This window comes from Podarcis filfolensis (assembly GCF_964270895.1).
Source record: "Podarcis filfolensis genome assembly, chromosome: 9".
Lineage (NCBI taxonomy): Eukaryota > Metazoa > Chordata > Lepidosauria > Squamata > Lacertidae > Podarcis > Podarcis filfolensis.
In genome coordinates this window covers 68163718-68182555 of record NC_139610.1, presented here as the reverse complement: position 1 = coordinate 68182555, position 18838 = coordinate 68163718, and the positions used below count along the sequence as shown (strand labels likewise).

Genomic DNA, 18838 nt, shown 5'->3' with positions numbered 1-18838 from the left:
CGTTTCTCTGCTGGCAACCAGAAGTATAGACACACACAAAATATCCAATTACTGCTTTTATTTTTATTTTTTTATGAAACCCTTAGAGATTAGACCCTAAAAAGCCATAGCTGCGTAGGAGGCAAGGCATTATTCTCAAAGGTCCAGGAGATGTATACCTGGGAACACATGTAATATTGATTTTTTGTTTATGACGGCAGAGAAAGGGCAATATCCAACTAACTTTCTTCATCAGCGCAAGGATTTTAACCTCCCCACAGAACTACCCTCCTCTCCTTTCCCAAATCTGCTCTGGGTTCTTGCAGAGAACCTAAAGAACAGGTTTAGCATGGAGCCCAGGGGAGGAAGTTCTCTTATAGTACAAATGGAAATCCTTGCACTGATGGAATGAGTAAGATTCTGCCCAAAAACTAATTATGAACAACACTGCCAAAGTCTCAAGTTTGTATCCAACAGCAGTGTCGCACCAGCAGATGCCCTACAATTTGGTTTTCGACAATCTCTTCTACCCAATGTAGCCCCAAAAAGTTTCTCCTGAGCGTTGGGGGAATGGAATACAGCAAAGAAGGCTACAATTAGTAGGGGGAATTATTGAAACCGGGGGACTGAGGAAACACTCCACAAGGGAGGGTGTTTGAAAAGAGGTGAGGAGCTGCCAGCTCTGCGGGCAAGGGGTGACACACACCTGAGTCCCACAGGGATGCCAAAGAAAGGAAGGAAGGAAGGAAGGAAGGAAGGAAGGAAGGAAGGAAGGAAGGAAGGAAATAAGGAAGGAAGGAAGGAAGGAAGGAAGGAAGGAAGGAAGGAAGGAAGACATGGACTCAAAAAGGTTGAAAAGCTCTGGATTACAGCATCCATCTGGATAATCATCATCATCATCATCTGGGTGGCTTCCAGCAAAATATTAAAAACACAATAAAACATCAGACATTAAAAACTTCCCTAAACAGCCAATGGGAGATGTAGTCCAAAACATATGGAAGGCACCAGTTGGGCAAGACTGCTGTTGCTCTACGTAACGGCATCATGATACTGGTTTCTTATCAGCTTGTTTCCAAATCATTCCAAGCACTGAAAAGCACAATCTATTACAACCTCCAAGAACAGGGTAGTTAGATGAAGTTAGGCTATGTTTTTCTCCCAATATGGATCACTTTGCACTTAGGTTAGATTTCATCTGAGACCCACTAACTCACTTGGGACACATTTTCTTCTTTAGAGCTCTTTAAGAACCTGATTCACATTTCGCCACCTTAGTTTTTATATCACAATCACATTTGATAATCTATTCCCTTGTCTCCAATGCTGATAATGCTGGAACGCAAATCTTGAATTCCCTGCTATATAAACGTATATTACTCCCAGCCTTTGCTTCTATTGAGCCAGCTCTTAGACTTCCAGCCTGACCTTTTAACTTACGACTGCCCTGAAATATTGTGCAAAATGTGCAAGAGACTTGTTTTCCGTCGTGTTTTGGGAAAGAAAAAGCAAAATCCTTGTATCCAGCGACCATTAGATCACCTCTTTTTCAAAAACGACAACAACCCTGAAGCTGAAATATAAAATGTTACTCGTGCTGGGTGTATTTTTAGACTCTGTTGATATTTCCAAAATTAAATGAATTGACGTCTTCACTTTCTCTGCTTTGGCGCCATCTCTTAAGCAAACTCTTAATAGAAAAGGCGAGGGCGGGATGAAGCACTCTGCAAACCATTAAGGAATTGCAAGGCTTCGTTTCAGCAATGTTTCGGAAAGAGGAATTGCAGCAGCAGCAAGGAAACCATTAAATGACCTTGTACCGTGTATTGGCCAGGTCAAGATCCCATTATGAAGAAGGGAAAGAGTCCAACAAAATTCGAGACAATTGTGTATTTTATTCTTGCTTGTAAGCAGCAAGGAAATACAGGGTTCAATCTTCAATTGCAAGTAGATGGCACCTCGTTTTTTGGGCTTGCCCCTGCCTTGGGGAACAAAAGTATGTTCATAGACTCAGAGTTGAAAGGGACCTCCAACATCTAGTCCAACAACCTACAATGCAAGTATCTCAACTAAAGCATCCATAACAGATGGCTATCTGTTCAAATCCCCTGTGATTTAGCCAGGGCTGGGGAATCTACAACCCTCCAGATGTTGCCCATCATTATTCCTGAGCGTTGGCCATGCTGGATGCAGCTGGTGGGAGCTGAGAGACCAGCAACATCTGGAAGACCACCCAATTTAATCTCAAGGAGTGCTTTTTTGAGCCTTGACTATCAGATTTCTGTCCACTGTTAGCGGAGGTGCATAAATCTTAGCATTTGGGTTGTAACACCCTGACACAGAATGGTTACTGTGTTAATTTTGTGTACGCGATATTCTCCAGGACAGGCCCAACGTGGTGCCCTCCAGGTGTTTTATTTTTTAATTGAATCTGTAAACCGCCCTTCATCCGAAGATCATAGGGCAGTTCACAACATACAAAATGAGGACATGAAATGTATAATGAAACAAAAAGCAATATGCCCCCCCAAAAAACACATTTCAAAGGCCATAGGATGTTAATCAAAGGCTAGGTTATAGAGAAACATTTCTGCCTTGCACCTAAAGATGTCATGAAGGTGCCAGGTGAGCCTTCTTGGGGAGAGCATTCCACAAATGGGGAGCCACTGCAGAAAAGGCCACTCTCTGGACCTCTCATGGAAGAGACACATAAGGAGGACCTCAGAAGATGATCTCAGGGTCCGAGTAGGTTCATATGGGGAGAGGCGGTCCTTGAAGTAGTGTGGTCCTGAGCTGCTTAAGGCTTTATAGGTCAAAACCAGAACTTTGAATTGTGACCGGAAACTAATTGGCGGCCAGTGCAGTTAGGCCAGGATCAGTGTAAGAAGCTCAAACTGTCTTGGCCCCAGTGAGCAAGATGGCCACCAAATTCTGCACCAGCTGAAGTTTCCGAACCGTCTTCAGAGGCAGGTCTCCTTATAACGTGTTGCAGTAATCTAACCTAGAGGTTACCAGAGCATAGAAAACAGTAGTTAGGCTATCCCTGTCCAGGTAGGATCACAGCTGGACCACCAGCCAAAGTTGATCGGAAGCCACCTGAGCCTCAAGTGACAGCAAAGGATCCAGTAGTACCTTCCAAGCTACGTACCTGATCCTGTAACCCCATCAAGAGCAGGCAACTTCCCAGGCAGATGCTGACTACTACTCCTGTCATGTGACAATTGGTCATGAGAAACTGAGAAATTGAGAAATTTATTACGGCCATAGGCCCATACAGGTAAAAACAACACCTAAATAACAGCTTGTGCCGTAGGGAAATAAAAAAAAAAACAATCGCTAAAACATCACTATAACAATAAAATACTATAAAATGGAAAGGCATACTACGCCTTAATTTGCTTGTAGTGCTCCTTGGCGTCGCTTTTGGGAAAGGACAGCAACTAGGAACCTAGCCACCTTCAGGGTCGTGTGGGTATCCTTGTCCTGCAAGATTTGGGCAAGGTGGAATTTTGGTGGGGTACCCTCTAGTTTCTGTATGATTGAGCCCAACAAATTTGCCCATGGCACATTGAACAAGGGGCAAGTGAACATAATGTGCTGGAGCGACTCCGGCGTCACCTTATCACATTCGCACACGGCGGGGGCTTGGCCCTTTGAGAACCTATGTCTCAGGACATTGGAGGGAAAAACGTTAAACCTCGCTTTGGTGAAGGCCAGTCTATGGGCAACAGTCGAAAGGGAGGAAAGGTATGATGGAACACAGTAAGTTAAAGTGATACCAATGTTCTGGGGCAAACAAACACCTCCCCCCAGCGTATAATTTCGCTGTAAATCGATGTCATCCAGTCTTTGGCGGATCAGTCTTTGACAATTGGTCATGCTGGTTGTGACTGACGGGAGCTGGAATTCACCAGCCTCTGGAACATGGGTAGGCAAACTAAGGCCCGGGGGCTGCATCCGGCCCATTCTAAATCTGGCCGCGAATGGTCCAGGAATCAGTGTGTTTTTACATGAGTAGAATGTGTCCTTTTATTGAAAATGCATCTCTCAGTTATTTGTGGGGCATAGGAATTCATTCTTTTTCCCCCTTCAAAATATAGTCTGGCCCCCTACAAGGTCTGAGGGACAGTGGACCGGCCCCCTGCTGAAAAGGTTTGCTGACCCCTGAGCATCACAGGTTCTCCACAGCTGCTCCAGGAGGAAATGATTTTGCAAAAAGCAGGAAGGCACACAAGAGAATTTGGGGCTGTAAAATTTCAGATTCCATTTTAAAACGATAAGAGCAATGGTTGCAGATCTATGCTTCTAGCCAACGCCTAGTGAACTCTCAGAAATCAGAGGAGCTCTGATAGGAAATGAACACCACTCCCCCCCCCCCAGTTCAATTTCTGAATCTGAGGGGGCCCTAGTGGATCTATTTGTGGGGGCTGTAGCCTCTTCTTCAACGAGCTCAAAGTTTCTGGCTTCGCATTAGACACTGAAGCACAAACTGACCAGCTCTCAAAAACTATTTGGTTGACAATTCTTGACCCAGGTCTAGTTAATTAATCCTTATGCAATGGATAGGCTGCGCTTTTAAAGAGGACAAAGTCTGCTGCTTGTAAAGTCGGTTTTAAACTGCTGCAGTGAATCCAAAGAATGTTTATGGGGCATGGAAGTAGGAGGAAGAGAGACTGTGGCTGGAGACCTCTGGCTATTTATGCATAGAGCAGCTGCGATGCATGTATAAGCAGAGAGACGGACAGAAACGAAAACTGCTGATCTGGTCCCAGCCCCCTTCACTCTACGCTGGACTGTGCCCAAACGGAGAACGCTGAGGTCTAAACACAGAATGTATGTGGAGCGAAGAATGTAGGTTATCCCACTTATTTCAGATATTTGGGGGTGGGGGTAAGGCTTGCAGTTTAGAGATAAAGGGGAAATGAGCATCAAATCCAGGCTAGAAACATGCGAAGAATTGTGACAAATGACTTAAGTGGCGCAGAACTGAAGACGCTTCTATATTTATTTCAGCCAAAAGTTTCCAACATGATCACACAGATCGCAGCACTAACACTGTAGAATCTTCAGGTGCTAAAATGACCTTGAGGCCAACTACATCCAGACAGTAATACATTGCATTAAAATAAATATAGATTTCAAGTGGGTTACACAATTGGTTTGATCCTTCGTAACTTTTAATATTTTTAAAAAATCAGTTTTAAGAATAAAAATTCAAGCCATGGTTATTCCAGAGGTTCCCTTTCCCATAGGGATGCAAAATTCATAAAACTTCACACTCCCATTATCAGTGCGTACGAAATTTGTATGTATACATGCCCACCCATCCTCCCCTCCCCTCAAACAGCCCTGATGGGAAAGGGAATGTTTAAAACAAACCACAAGCAAGTTGTCATTTAACTGCCCCATCCTGCCACTACCCCCATAGGAAATAATTCATTTAAAAGATTTAAGGAGGAGAGGAATCCTATTGGGCATGTTCTTGCCTCTAGTTTTCTGTATGTAGCGCCTTGGCTTTAAGTAAAAAAAGGTTGCATGATTTGGCTAAGTTTTCAGTTCAGTGATTCTCTCCCCATCCCTGACCTGGCTGGACTGCTGTGCCTCTCTACAGAAGCAGGCAAAAGCAGTATCCTGAAAAACAGCAGCGGGGGGCCAGGGATTGCCTTTAAGAACTGCCTTAATTTCTAGACAAACACACACCTGACTACAATGCTGTTGCTTTTGGCTGGTTTGCATATGGCTTTTTTTTAAAAAAAAAATCATCACCCCTTACACACGCAGACTGCTTTGGACAAAATGCAGACCCTATGCCCCCCTTCCTAACCACACATGCATAGAAAATCTAGGTGAGCAGAAACCGTATTCCTTTAGTATGATCCCACTGCTCTTGGAACTTTATGAATATCCCAATCAACTTGTGGGTGTGCACAAAGAGGTCCCATGTTCACACACAGGTTTCCCAAATTCAGTTCCAGAGAAGTAAATGGTTCCGCCTATTTCGTTTATGTCGCAAGCAGAATGTATTTCGCAGGACTCCCTGAACTCTGATTTCTAATATTAGGGATGGGTCTTTCCAAACACTTCACCTAAGAAAGCCAAATACAATATAAGTGCTATAAAAACCCATTCCACTGCAAAGGTTCAACAATGCAACGAAAGCTGGACAATGCCCTCGGACACCTTAAGCAAAAACAGAACTGGCAACGCAAACTAAGCAATATGAATGCCAAGAATGCTTAAGTTCGGTGTGGTTTCGGGAATGGCTACAAAGTGCTCAGAAATTCTTTGACCTGCAAAGACAAAAGCACAGAATTTATCAAAAATTAGTGACCAAGATAAATTAAAAAAAAGCACTGGTTGCTAGATTCTGGGAAACGTCTCTTTCATATTACAGAATAACTAACTTGCCACAAGAGTAACACATTTTTAAATTTAAAAAGCTCCCAAAAGGATTCAGGGTTTGGTTTGGTTTTTACTTCAAATAATCACCCTCACCTCCACCCATCTCTTAAGTGAGAAGCTGCTGGCAGCCCCTAAGGGACTGAAGCACCAAGTTCTCCCAGGCGACTGAAAACAATATGAACAGTGGCCAGAAGTACTAAAGAAAGCCAACATTAATAAATACCACAACCATCTCAGATTGAAAACAAGCACTGCATGGCAGCGTACAAAGTAATGTTAGTGAAGTTTCTGATCACTTTTCCAAAGATGGCACAAAATCCGCACTAACGTAGTTCATAGTAATGTTCTAAAAAGTGACCAAGAGAGGGGAGAAGGGCCTTGGGATTGCACCCGTAAACTTACGAAGAGGGCTGAGTGTTTGCAGCTGCTGTGGATTTATTACTTAAAATATTTATATACTTCCTACTCATATAAAATATCAATGCAGTGTGTATGTAACAACATATACAATAAAACACAGAACTACATAAAAAGAATTCAAAATCATCACTAAAATGACTGGCCAATTAAGAAAGTTTAAACTTTCTTCAATCACCAAAACAAAATCAGGTCTCTATTTCTTGAGAATGCTTTGGAGAAAAATACAACTTTCTGTAAGGAAGCAGAACCATTCAAGTCCTTACTGCAAACCAGTGTTCCTTGGGTAGCAAATGTGGATGTGGAGTAGTTGGGGGTAGAGAGAAAGGAATCACTCTTTCAATCTATTTTGCATCAATATGACGATGAGAGCAGGATTATTCAAGTCTTCCTAAATAAACCTCCATCAAGGACTTAAACAAACCACGGTTTAGCTCATGTGTGAATGTGGCCAAAAACTTTGTACAACAGTGATCAGGGAAGCAACAGAACTTCCTTCGGGCTTTCAGAAACGTGGAAGCAGATTCTGCACTTATATGACTATGAAAATGCAACAATATCTCAAGAGCAGAGCTTTGCAAATTGTGTGTAGCAACACGTTAAGTGTGTCAGCTGCAGTGTGTAGGTGTGTCGCGCGAATGCTCCCTGCACTCCTCCCGCGGCTGGAAAAGGATTAGTTTAACCTCCAGCTTGCTAGTAAAACTGAATTACTGTGTCACGAAATGATGCATGTCTAAATAGTGTGTCACCAACATGAAAAGTTTGGAAAGCTCTGTCTCAGAGAGCTAACCAAAATTAAAAGGTCAACTACTGCTTGTAGTGCAAAGGAGAGAAAAAAGAGGAATATACAGAAAACATATCTGAAAACTATTTGCTACAGGCTGGGCATGAAGACTCCAATGAACCGAGAAAATTCCTGTATTTGCAAGGGCTTCTGAATTTACTCTGATGGGTGGGGACCACTCCACATATGCCCCCCTTTGTATGTGTGGACTTTCATCCTCCACCATCAACATATTAAACCACCAGGGCTTTTAAAAATAGTTAAGTGTGGTCATCCAAGAAGGCAAATGTTAAATACTTTCTGGCAGCTTTTACCTTTTCAATCATATCTTCATGCCTCTCTTTGTTGCCTTTGAAGTCTTCATTTACGTCCAGTGTTAGAACAGGTACATCTTGCAGGTATTCAAAATCTGTTCTGTAAAGAAAACTGGACATCTGAATTGGGAAACTGAAGACATGAAGAGGGCAAAGGGAGTTAAATTACAAAAATACGTCTGTTGCTTGAAGTTTGCAGCACAACCCTACGCGTGTTTCTCCGAAGTAAGTCCTGGCAATGGATCTTACTTCTGGGAAAGTGTGCACAGGATTGAAGCCTTTGCTGTTGCATTTCCAATCGTGGGAGCTGCCCAGGCTGAGAATTCTTTACAGTCTTATAAATTAGGGTCTCAAATATACATGGCAAAGTTTCTAAAGTTAGGTAAGATATCTATAGTTTTCAGCAATGGCAACTATCTTATCAACCGGTTTGAATTCGTAATCTATTTAATATTTACCGCAACGTTCTGTGCTGGAGCCAGCTTTCATGTTTGTAATGAAGTTTTTCCAGATATTCCATAGGAATGCCTTGTTCTTCATCCCTCCCACGCACATAAATCCTATTCAAGCATTTCTAAAAATAAAGAAGTCACAACTGGAATGAAGCAGGAATAATAATCATCTTAAAGGGGAAAAGGCACAATAACACTAACCTTAAAAGGAAAACATGTTAAGGCTGAGGATTCTTTTATAAACTGCTTAGAGACTTTAATGTATGAAATGGTATATAAAATACATATGAGTTGCAGAAAATGTCAACCTGGCACCTTAAAGACTCATTTACTGTATGTACTTTTCAGCATGCATTTTTGCAAAGCGAAACAAAATAGCACACCAGCTAACACAGACCTACAGAAACTTGTGGTGCAGGGAGTCTTTATGGCGCCACAGAACTCTTTGTATTGTCATTCACCCTAAACCTGCAATCCTACACCCACCTGTACACAAGGCACAATGTAATCCTTAGTCACAAAGGTGCATGACAGCACCTGAACTTGTTAAGACGCAGCCCAATGTGTTCTCTCTCACACACAAACACTGCCTTTTCAATAAGATTAGGTTGATTGACAGAGGTGAGGGCCCACAGGCCCACAAACTTCATTTCTTACCTCAGGGGTAGCTCGGAGATAAATAATGCCATCCAGCCGAAGACTTGAGCCAAACTGCTGGTTCATCCAGTTATGCCAGTCTTGGTAAATAGTCCACTCGGTTTCATTCATGCAGTCCGTCTCATATAAATTAGACGCAAAAATGTACCTACACAAAAGGAGGCAATCAAGCTCCATGTCATTTTCTAACCTTTCTAAAAAATGATGAAAGAATATTTGCTGAAGGGAAGGCGAGTGACGATAGGTAACCAATGACTAGGGATGAAACTGTAAACAGTTGAATGCTGTTTATGTAGAAGAGTGGATTCAATGAATAACAGAGGTGAGTGAACAATGATGTGTTTTGGTAGGTGCCCCACCAGTATGGAATGCCCTTTCTCTGGGCACTTGCCACAGTCTGAGTATCTTCCAGGCAACCTGTACATCTTTGGGCTAACACATTTCCCCAAAGGGAGGAGAGCCTACAAAGGAAGAAACCGTGGGGCTCTCTCCAAGCCTTGTTTATCAACTTGCAAACACTCCATTCCCCTGACAACTTCTTGAATGGTCTGTGTATGGATTCTCCTTGAGCAAACTGTGGGGAGGAGGCGCAACGATATACCCAATGATGATGGGGCAGCTTGCTCAATACCAAGATGGTGGCCATCTCTTCGGGAAGGCCTTCTGTTTTTAAAGGCAAATGATGGGTTTATCTTGCATTACATTTTACACAGGAGCATTATAATACAGTTTCTCTTATAAGCCCCCAAACCCCTCTAGATTCAGTTTGAACACAGGTATTTTTTCTAGGGGTCTGCAATTTCAAGAACTAGGTATTCAGGGACTGTTAACACTGCAACTGTAATTCCTGGAAAATCAATCACACCTCCAAAATTTAGCCAACTGATCAACCATTTGTTGCTTTTTGGCTACATAAAGCCAGCCTCCCAGCAGCTGCTTGGAAGTTCCAGAGGAGCAGCTTAAGGTATATGCCACTCCAGGGGTATCCTCATATACTTCTTTCTGCAAAGTGAAAGAACAGCATGGCAGAAACCAATACAGAGATTGCGATCAACACAGCAGCTAACATCTGCTTCTCTCCCTCCATGCCACTTTTTCATATATAGTCGTACTTGGGTTCCCGAATGCCTTGGTACTCAGACGTTTTGGCTCCCGAACGCCACAAACCTGGAAGTGACTGTTCCAGTTTTTGAACGTTCTTTTGGAAGCCCAACATCTGACGTGGCTTCTGCGGCTTTCAATTGGCTGCGCTTTGGTTTCTGAACGTTTTGGAAGCCGAACGGACTTCCAGAATGGATTCCGTTCGACTTCCAAGGTACGACTCTATACGTTTCCTCTGTTCCATTCCAGCATCAAGAACATCGTTCTAACAATCCAGAGGGGGAAAGCTTTTGTCTTACAAACTGAAACGGCCATTAGGAGCAACACATAAAAGAAAGGAACTGCAAGAATTAGCAAGAAACACATTCAAACCTGTCACTGTAAACAGATCTCTCAAAGAAGACGACGGGGTTCTCAGCTTCTTTGAGTTTCCCTTCAAAAGATTTAAGTTGAGCCCGGATTCTGCTCAGGCAAGCATAAGTCTGGAAAGTGAAGGACCATCTCTCTGGCTTCTCATACATCATCTCAAGCAAGTTGCCACCACTCCTTTGAGAGGAAGTAAGCTCCTGTTTAAAATACAAATAACGTGACTTTTAAAAAAGGTAGCATTTTTTAAATAAAAAAGCTGCTATTAAAATATTCCAAGGTCACCAAGTTCTAACAGAATGTCCTAACTTCATTCAGCTTTACCTCCTCAGCTGCATTTTGAAGTTCGCCAACTAACTGAAACTAACTGATATGTATTAGTGGAATAACGTCTGTCAGAAAGGCAGCCATGTCACTGCCAGTTTCTTCTGTGAACAAAAACCAGCAATGTCAGGTACAGTAATACCCCCGCGAACGTCTGCCTCGTCCAGCGTCCACTTCCGCAAACGTCCGCGGCAAACCCGGAAGTACCGGAATGGGTTACTTCCGGGTTTGCCGCTCACGCATGTGCAGAAGCACTAAATCGCGCTATGCGCAGAAGCGCAAACCGCTCTGTGGATGCGGCGCTTTGCCCTGCGTCCCTTTTGGCTAGCAGCCGGGGCTCCAGAACAGATCCTGGTCGCAAAACAAGGTACTACTGTATAAAGACTAAAGATTTGTGGCCAATCAGTGATTTCTAGAACCTTCATAACTTTGGATTCAATCACCTGAAACACCAAACCAGAACATGGTGTTACATGAACAAACCTTGGGCTCCTACTCTATCTTCTTTTGCGTGTCCCAATTCACCTATTATTTTCCTAGTCTGCAAGCAAACTAGCCGGCTCCCCACCACAGCACCTGAGCATTTCCCCACAGGCTATACCTCCCACCTGACAGTGGCCAAGCTACCTGGCGCAGATGGGTATTGGGAGTCCAACATTATCTGAAGCCAAAGCAAGAACACTCTGACAGTTTCCATTTCTTGGTGCAGAAACTATTGATCTGATGTGTAGAGATCTTTCCTAGTCTACTTAATTCAAGAGGGCTCTGGATCTGGAAGCTTCTCTTTGTGAAAGAAACAAGAAGGTTCATGTTTGGGCTCTTCCTTCAGAGAAGCTGAGTACAGCTGGCTTAAACTGGTTCTCTTATCTCTTCTGCCAAGCTGACTATAAAATAAGGCCAGAAGGAGCCTGGGTTTCACTTCCTCTTTCTATCTCTTTTCCTTCCGTTGTGGTGTTCTGTACACAGTATGCTTAGTGTGACGGTTTAGACTTATTATAAGTTATTGTAAGTTCAAGTTAAGTCGGCTGCAACTGGATTTCTTATGGACAGTGCTAATTCTGAATGTATTGGATTTGTGACCATTATGCTCATTTGCCTTCAGTAGCAGTAAAGCTCTGCTAGATGAAATACAGTTGCCTCTGGTCTATTTTTGGGGAATTCTGCAGCGTGATTCAGTTTTTCCTCTGCTAACTATACATTGGAGTTCTGCTCTGGATCGCTATTGAGTAGATTTCCATGACACACTCTCCCCACTAACTGGGTGCAAACAACTACTACAGAAAGTCTTTTCCTAGGAACGAAGTTGTTCTTTCTTTGATTTATTCAACAAAATTCATATACAGCCTGGTAGGAATAAAACGTCTAAGTCAGGCATAGGCAACCTTCGGCCCTCCAGATGTTTTGGACTACAATTCCCATCATCCCTGACCACTGGTCCTGTTAGCAAGGGATTATGGGAGTTGTGGGCCAAAACATCTGGAGGGCCAAAGGTTGCCTATGCCTGGTCTAAGTGGTTAACAAGAAATATCTAAAAATGATCAACAAAAACAGTGAGAGAATTCAATCAGGCTGATTGGGAGTTGACGGCACAAGCTCCCTGGCCTGTTTTCCCTCAGTTCTCAAACAGAGCTCCAGTGAAGGTTGGGAAGAAGCTACGCCAACACTTCTCTCAGGCCATTATTGGTTCTTTCAGGAGCCATTGGCTCAAGAGCTTGAGCTCCAGCACTTATTGCCCTCCATCAGGGGACACTTTAAGCAGCCCCAGGAAAGATGGAAGAGGGTCTGCCCCAAAATTAAACTCACAAACAGTAGGAAGAGAAGTAGAAGTGAGATACACTGGCTAAAAAGCAAGCATCTGGTAATAAATGTTGACAAGTCACTGAAGGTTTCAACCAAACAAAACAAAATAAAGTCTAGGGATTTGGCTCAAAGAAAGCACTTTCTGCCTCAGGAGTTAAAAAGAAGGATCGGCCTCCAAGAGTTTTCATGAGAGCAAGTGGAAGAGAATATCAAACTCTTGATTTAATTTGATTTTGACCCGTTTTTTAGGAGGTAATTTAATTATTGTTTGATTTTATACTAATGTTATATATCTGATGTTAGCTGCCCTGAGCCCGACTTTGGCCAGGGAGGGCGGGATATAAATAAAAGTTTATTATTATTTATTATTGAGGACACTTTTTATTCCTGCCATGAGACAGTTTCATTAAAAATCAAACTGGCCATGCTCATACCATCTGTTGAGGGAGACAATTCAGTAACAGCTGCTACTGATGTCCAAAAGCAGTTGGCGGCATGCTCCTATAACATACAAAAGCATACAATCCAATCTTGATACTTAAAAATAGTATTCTTCCTACCCCCATATGAAGGTAATGTTTTAGCTTGTTATGTCATGGCATTTTCCACTATAAACAGAAATGCTCTAACTTGGATAAGATGAGGATTGTAAGCTTGGTAACCTTCATAAGAACAAATGTTACATGCATAAGATAGCTACAAAAAAAAAAATCATTTCATGCATTTAATACTTAAAATTGCCTTTTCCAAGTAGTTACTTTTTTGACCATGCACTGTGAATTCCAGTGCAGGAAAAAGAGATTCTGAACCTTATAATAGACATTTAAAGGCCCCAAGCAATGAGAAGTCTGTCTTCATTTATTTCAGATCAGGAGACTAAATGGATACTTATCACAACCCACATCTTAAGAATCCCAATCAAAAATACATTTATACCTCAAAAATCCTTGCAATAGTTCATTTATAGTTTGCTGGAAACACAGCTATGTATTGGCATTCATGACTCTGACCACTAGAGAGCAGATCTGCTGCACTAGCATTAAAAACAGAGACGTTTATTTAACATAGATCTTAATTTCCTTTTGTTTTTTCAACTGCTGAAGATACGTTTATATATAAAACACCCACATGGTGATTGTAGGAACGTTTGGGTGAAGAAATTCTGTCTACAGTCAGAAATAAAAATTCTAATGGGTGTAGTTACGAAAATAAAGCAACCTTGGATTAAGAACCTTCATTTCCATATTTATTTTTGCAGTTCTACTTCTGCAATATTTTTTTTTTGTCGTCATGGGTGAATGAAAACAGAGTTCTTGTTTTTCAATCTAGAACTGTGCAAAGATTTGTAAGCATCACTAGTCTAAAATATGGATCATACACCCACTGATCTAGACTGAAATTTGGTGGTGGTTTTTTTAAAAAGAAACTCCATATGTTTGTCGCCCCTAAACACAGAATCATATTTCCTCATACCTCTTTGTCATCAGGGCAATTCTGAACATTGCACCACCTTGCTACTGGTTCTGGAACAACTTCCCAATCTTCTCTGGCTTGTTTGAGGATATTCACAAAAGTAGACTTCCCAGCAGCTGTGGACATAAAATCAATTTGATCAAACTGGCATTTGTGTGCTTGGGACCAATTTGAAAAGAGGAAATGTTTGACAGAACAAATGTAATTGAAACATTTTATTTGTTGAATGTAAACAAGTAAGGAAACTATTTTCATTTTTTAATATCTGGGAAAGTGTAGGGTAATAATGGCAGGCTCCACAAGAGTTTTCTCCACTGCTTCACTCCCACCTGTGCAAATTGCATCTATACATATTTGCATAATGAAATAAACATTATTCATCATATTGTACCAGATACAGGAAACACTGTTTGCTGTAGCATTGCTTTACAAATCATAAAATTTCATCATTTGGGCACAGATTTGGTGTTTTATTTCAGTGAGAGTATAACATTTATTTTCTGGATTGAAGAATGAGCCTACACATGTTTACCAAGACGTAAGGCCATAAGAGCTTAATGGGACAAACCCAAGGTCTGTATTACTGAAACCATGTAGCCTAGTCCTAGCCATGTTTACTCTTGCATGTGAACCCAAAATAAAGGAAGGGACATACAGGATGTATAGCTTTGGATTTTTAGGCTGTAACATCTATGGACAGGGTTTTTGTTTTTAATTTAAATACTGTGAAGCACCTCAAGTCTTCAAGTTTCTTCCCAACTCACCACTTCACTTAAAATTGGAAGTTTTAAGGACACACCTGAAGACTAATTCACTCAACAAACAGGGTGTGCTGTATAAGTGATGAGAGAATAATTGCCGAGGAGTCTTTTGTTTTGGTGTAGGGTGGGGCAAGATAAAGGAAGGTTATACAAAGCTAATATCAATGAGAAGAGTATATAAAGAACATTTTCAAGTTTACCAACTTAGGTTCAAGTTCAGATAGTTGGTAATTTTAGAAGCCGATTTAGAATGCACACCCAAAATTATAGGCTTGAGGGGCTCAACAGTGGACCTCTACTTCCCATCTCCCATAGATCTATATTGATGTACTGTACACCAAATATTATTGCCCTACTCTTTTGCAACTTGTCAAACCCCTACAGTAGGAGTGGCTAACCTTTGGTTGTCCAGGTGGCAGTGGGACTACAATTTCCATCAGTCTCAGCCAGCATGGCCAATGGTCAAAGATGTTGATGGGTGTGGTCAGAAAGTATCTACAGGGCTACAGGTTTACCACTCCTGCCCTAGAGCCTGCCAGAGCTCCTGCACTATATAAACGGTAATAACAATCTTGAGATGATATGTGATGGCTTTTGGCCTCAGGAGTTGTGTGCAGACAAAGGTACCTTTTTAAGCTGTTTAGCTATCTGAATTTTAAAGACATCTTCCATTTCAAGCATTCTTCTGTGACATCACATGAACTTTGAATGATACTGTATGCTTAAAGAAACTGTAAACCTGAAAATATCATGGAAGTTCTTAAAATTAACTAAGTAGAATTGGGGGTGGGGAGAGAGAGAGCAGGGTACCATTGCACTGCCAGGAAAGAAGCCGCACACATCTGCTTAACACAGCAGTGGGGAGAGCTTGAGCATTTCTGCTTGTCATATAATATAAAGACACAGGAACCCCATTACGGGGGGGGGGGGACTGTAGCTTTGGGGACCTATTATGTTCTATATGATTTATGCTGCATTTGCGATGTTCAATCATGTTATTGCTATTTATTGTTCATAAGCTGCTTTGGGTTTCATCTTAATGAAAAGCAGCATGGTAATATAATACACTAAATCAAATCATTTCCATACCATACCCCCAAAGGCAAGAACTATCTCCCCCTTCAGCTTATAAGACCCTTAAGGTCAATTCTTCCTCAGCTCCTGCCCCGCACTGAGAGCCCAATGCCATGGAAGAGAGTGTAATTCAGCTGGTCCCAAGGTTTTCACACTTCCCATATTTTACAGACACCTCCCTCAGCAGCAGCCATTCCTCATTCCATCCAGCAATAAAAATAAGACCACTTTTTCCTCATTGTTGGCATCTGTCCACCTGGGGAGACAATGGAGGAGTGTGCCTTTGGGGGTGAGGTCAAGCTGTTGGAAGGTTGCAGCATCTTGGCGTTCCAACTTGCTGGGTGCAAAAGGTTTTCTTTTCTTTTCTTTTTTTGCCTGGTGAAGCAGCTCAGTCCACTTGTGCAGTGATATACTAAGCTCCATGCGAGACTGTAGCGGGTCAGCCCTTTATGGACAAGGGCTGTCCAGTTAAGGCAGGTGGGTGGGTGGGTGTATATATCTATACAGTGGTACCTCAGGTTACATACACTTCAGGTTACATATGCTTCAGGTTACAGACTCTGCTAACCCAGAAATACTACCTCGGGTTAAGAACTTGGCTTCAGGATGAGAACAGAAATCGTGCTCCAGCAGTGCGGCGGCAGTGGGAGGCCCCATTAGCTAAAGTGGTGCTTCAGGTTAAGTACGGACCTCCGGAACTAATTAAGTACTTAACCCGAGGTACCACTGTGTGTGTGTGTGTGTGTGTGTGTGTGTGTACACACACACGTTTTGTTTTACCTCTGCTGCCTAGTCCAGCCAGTTCTTTCTTACAATAACTTTCGCAACCAAGTCGAGCAACTGACACCTGAGCCTGCGTTTTTTCCTCCTCCCTCCCGGCCCGCTTTTCCTTTTATGCCGTGCTTCTTGAGAAGGAAGCTATGGCCTTATTTATCCTCTGCCCTCTGTAAACCGCCATTGGGAGCCCCACCCGCAACTGACACTGCTGAAAAGTGGGAGGGGAATAAATAAAACAGCGCAAATAAGAGACAATTCACCTATGTTGCCTTCTATGGCGATCTTCTTGATGGCGCTCTCGGCCCGGCTCCGCTTAGGTGGGGTTGCCATGGAAACTGCCTACCGGCTACGGTGCGAAGCTCCCGGGGAAGACGGTGCGACTGAGAGGACAAACCTAGGCGGGAGCGCTCCGGTCTTCCCGCACGCCGAGGCTACGTAAGCCCGTCTGCCCGCGCGCGCCAGCCAGCCGGCCAATCCCGTTTGTCCCGCCAGCCGCCGTTCGAATTTGGCGCGGCCTCGCTCGGGTTGGCTATGCCGGGCAGTGACGTCTCCCACGGGCGTCCACTCAGCTTCTTTCTTCCGGCTTCGTTCTCACCTCAATGACGGCCTTATCATAATAGCAGCCGCAGCTGTCGTCGTTCTCTCCCCTCCTCAGCCGCCTGAAGAGTCTCTACAGGTGCCCGAGAGGGTCAGAAAGCGTATGGCGAAGCGCGCGCGAGCGACCGCGGCTTGCGGCAGAGCAAAAAACCCAACCGCGCTCGCTCGCTTGCCTCAGAAGGGCCGGCTTTCCATGGGACGGGAAGCTCAATCACACACCTAGCAACGGATGCAGCCGGAGGGAGCGCTGTCGAGCTATGAGCGCATCGATCGGCTTGGGTCGTAGAATCCTGGAGGTGGAAGGGGCACCCCGAGGATCATCTAGTCCAACCCCCTTTCTGCAATTACGTCGTTGCCATGGCAGCTTGCCAGGCTTCTGGGGCGAGATCGCGCTCCGCCTTCCAGGAGGAGAAATAAGGTTAAAAATGCCGCGTGTTGTGGTCTTTTTTGCTGTGATCTTTGAAAAGGCATATAGCCTAGGAGACCCAGGATTACGGGAGAAGCTACGCATATTGTGGATCAGGGATGGTGGACCTGAGGCCCACTGGTTAAGGATGATGGGAGTTAGGAGTCTCCGTAACATCTGGAAGGCTCTCAACCCTGGTTTAAATTCTCCCTTAATTCGGTTTTAGATCATTCAGCTTCAGGATAGCATAAAAACATCAGGTGAGTTCTGCTGGATCAAGCCAATGGCCCATCTAGTCCAGCATCCTGTTCTCAGAGTGGTCACCTAGATGTCTAGGAAACCTACACGGAGGATCGCTACCTCCAGCCGTGGAGGCACATCGTAGCCATCACGGCTACCAACCATCAATAGCCTTCTCCAACATGAATTTCACCTAATCTCTTTTCAGAGGTGTACTTGGAATCTGTTGCATCCCTGCAAGGAGCTGAATTGCTGCCGCTGCCAACCACTTTACTGCAATAGCCATATTCGAAATCACTACATTTTACATGACCCAGATACGCAAAGTGAGGAAGAAAGGCCCACTTTTGTGCTATGGTGTAGCTTTTCCCGTGTTTGATCTCACTGCAACAGCGGCAGCATGTTGCCACACACAGAGAGACATACACTCCACAGTCAACACCAGCAGGGGGCAGTTCTGCAAACTAGCTCATGGGTAGGCAAACTAAGGCCCGGGGGCTAAATCCGACCTGCGGACAGTCCGGGAATCAGCGTGTTTTTACATGAGTAGAATGTGTCCTTTTATGTAAAATGCACATCTGGGTTATTTGTGGGGCCTGCCTGGTGTTTTTATATGACTAGAATGTGTGCTTTTATTTAAAATGCATCTCTGGGTTATTTGTGGGGCACAGGAATTCGTTCATCCCCCCAAAAAAATAGTCTGCCCCCCCCACAAGGTCTGAGGGACAGTGGACCGGCCCCCTGCTGAAAAAGTTTGCTGACCCCTGAACTAGCTACACCTCTACCTAAGACATCCAAGTGAGGGTAGGAACCTGTTCTTTTATTCCTTAGAAAATGCTATGTGTAGTGATCTAGAAATATAAACAAACCAAAATGTATGATTCCTGTGCCTTTCACGTGGTTTGCATTTGGAC

General features: G+C 43.4%; 1 protein-coding gene across 1 annotated transcript; it reads right to left on the bottom strand.

The window, feature by feature from the left end:
* Positions 1-4966: 4966 nt before the first annotated feature.
* Positions 4967-17547, bottom strand: DCK (deoxycytidine kinase). Its single transcript, XM_083571917.1, has 7 exons — positions 16942-17547; positions 14070-14185; positions 10479-10672; positions 9006-9153; positions 8355-8470; positions 7897-7996; positions 4967-6269 (listed from the first exon to the last, which is right to left on the bottom strand). Exons 1-7 carry the CDS (start codon positions 17009-17011, stop codon positions 6243-6245), a joined length of 771 nt encoding a protein of 256 aa, XP_083428043.1. The 5' UTR covers positions 17012-17547; the 3' UTR covers positions 4967-6242.
* Between the last annotated feature and the right edge of the window lie 1291 nt (positions 17548-18838).

What these genes read in the sequence shown, in the direction of transcription:
- DCK (XM_083571917.1), bottom strand. Translation starts at nt 17,011, where the DNA reads ATGGCAACCCCACCTAAGCGGAGCCGGGCCGAGAGCGCCATCAAGAAG. An exon ending in CGCCATAGAAGGCAACATAG is followed by an intron (nt 14,186 to 16,941) that starts GTGAATTGTCTC and finishes TTATGTCCACAG; the next exon opens with CTGCTGGGAAGTCTACTTTT. An exon ending in CTCCAGCACAGAACGTTGCG is followed by an intron (nt 7,997 to 8,354) that starts GTAAATATTAAA and finishes TTTTCTTTACAG; the next exon opens with AACAGATTTTGAATACCTGC.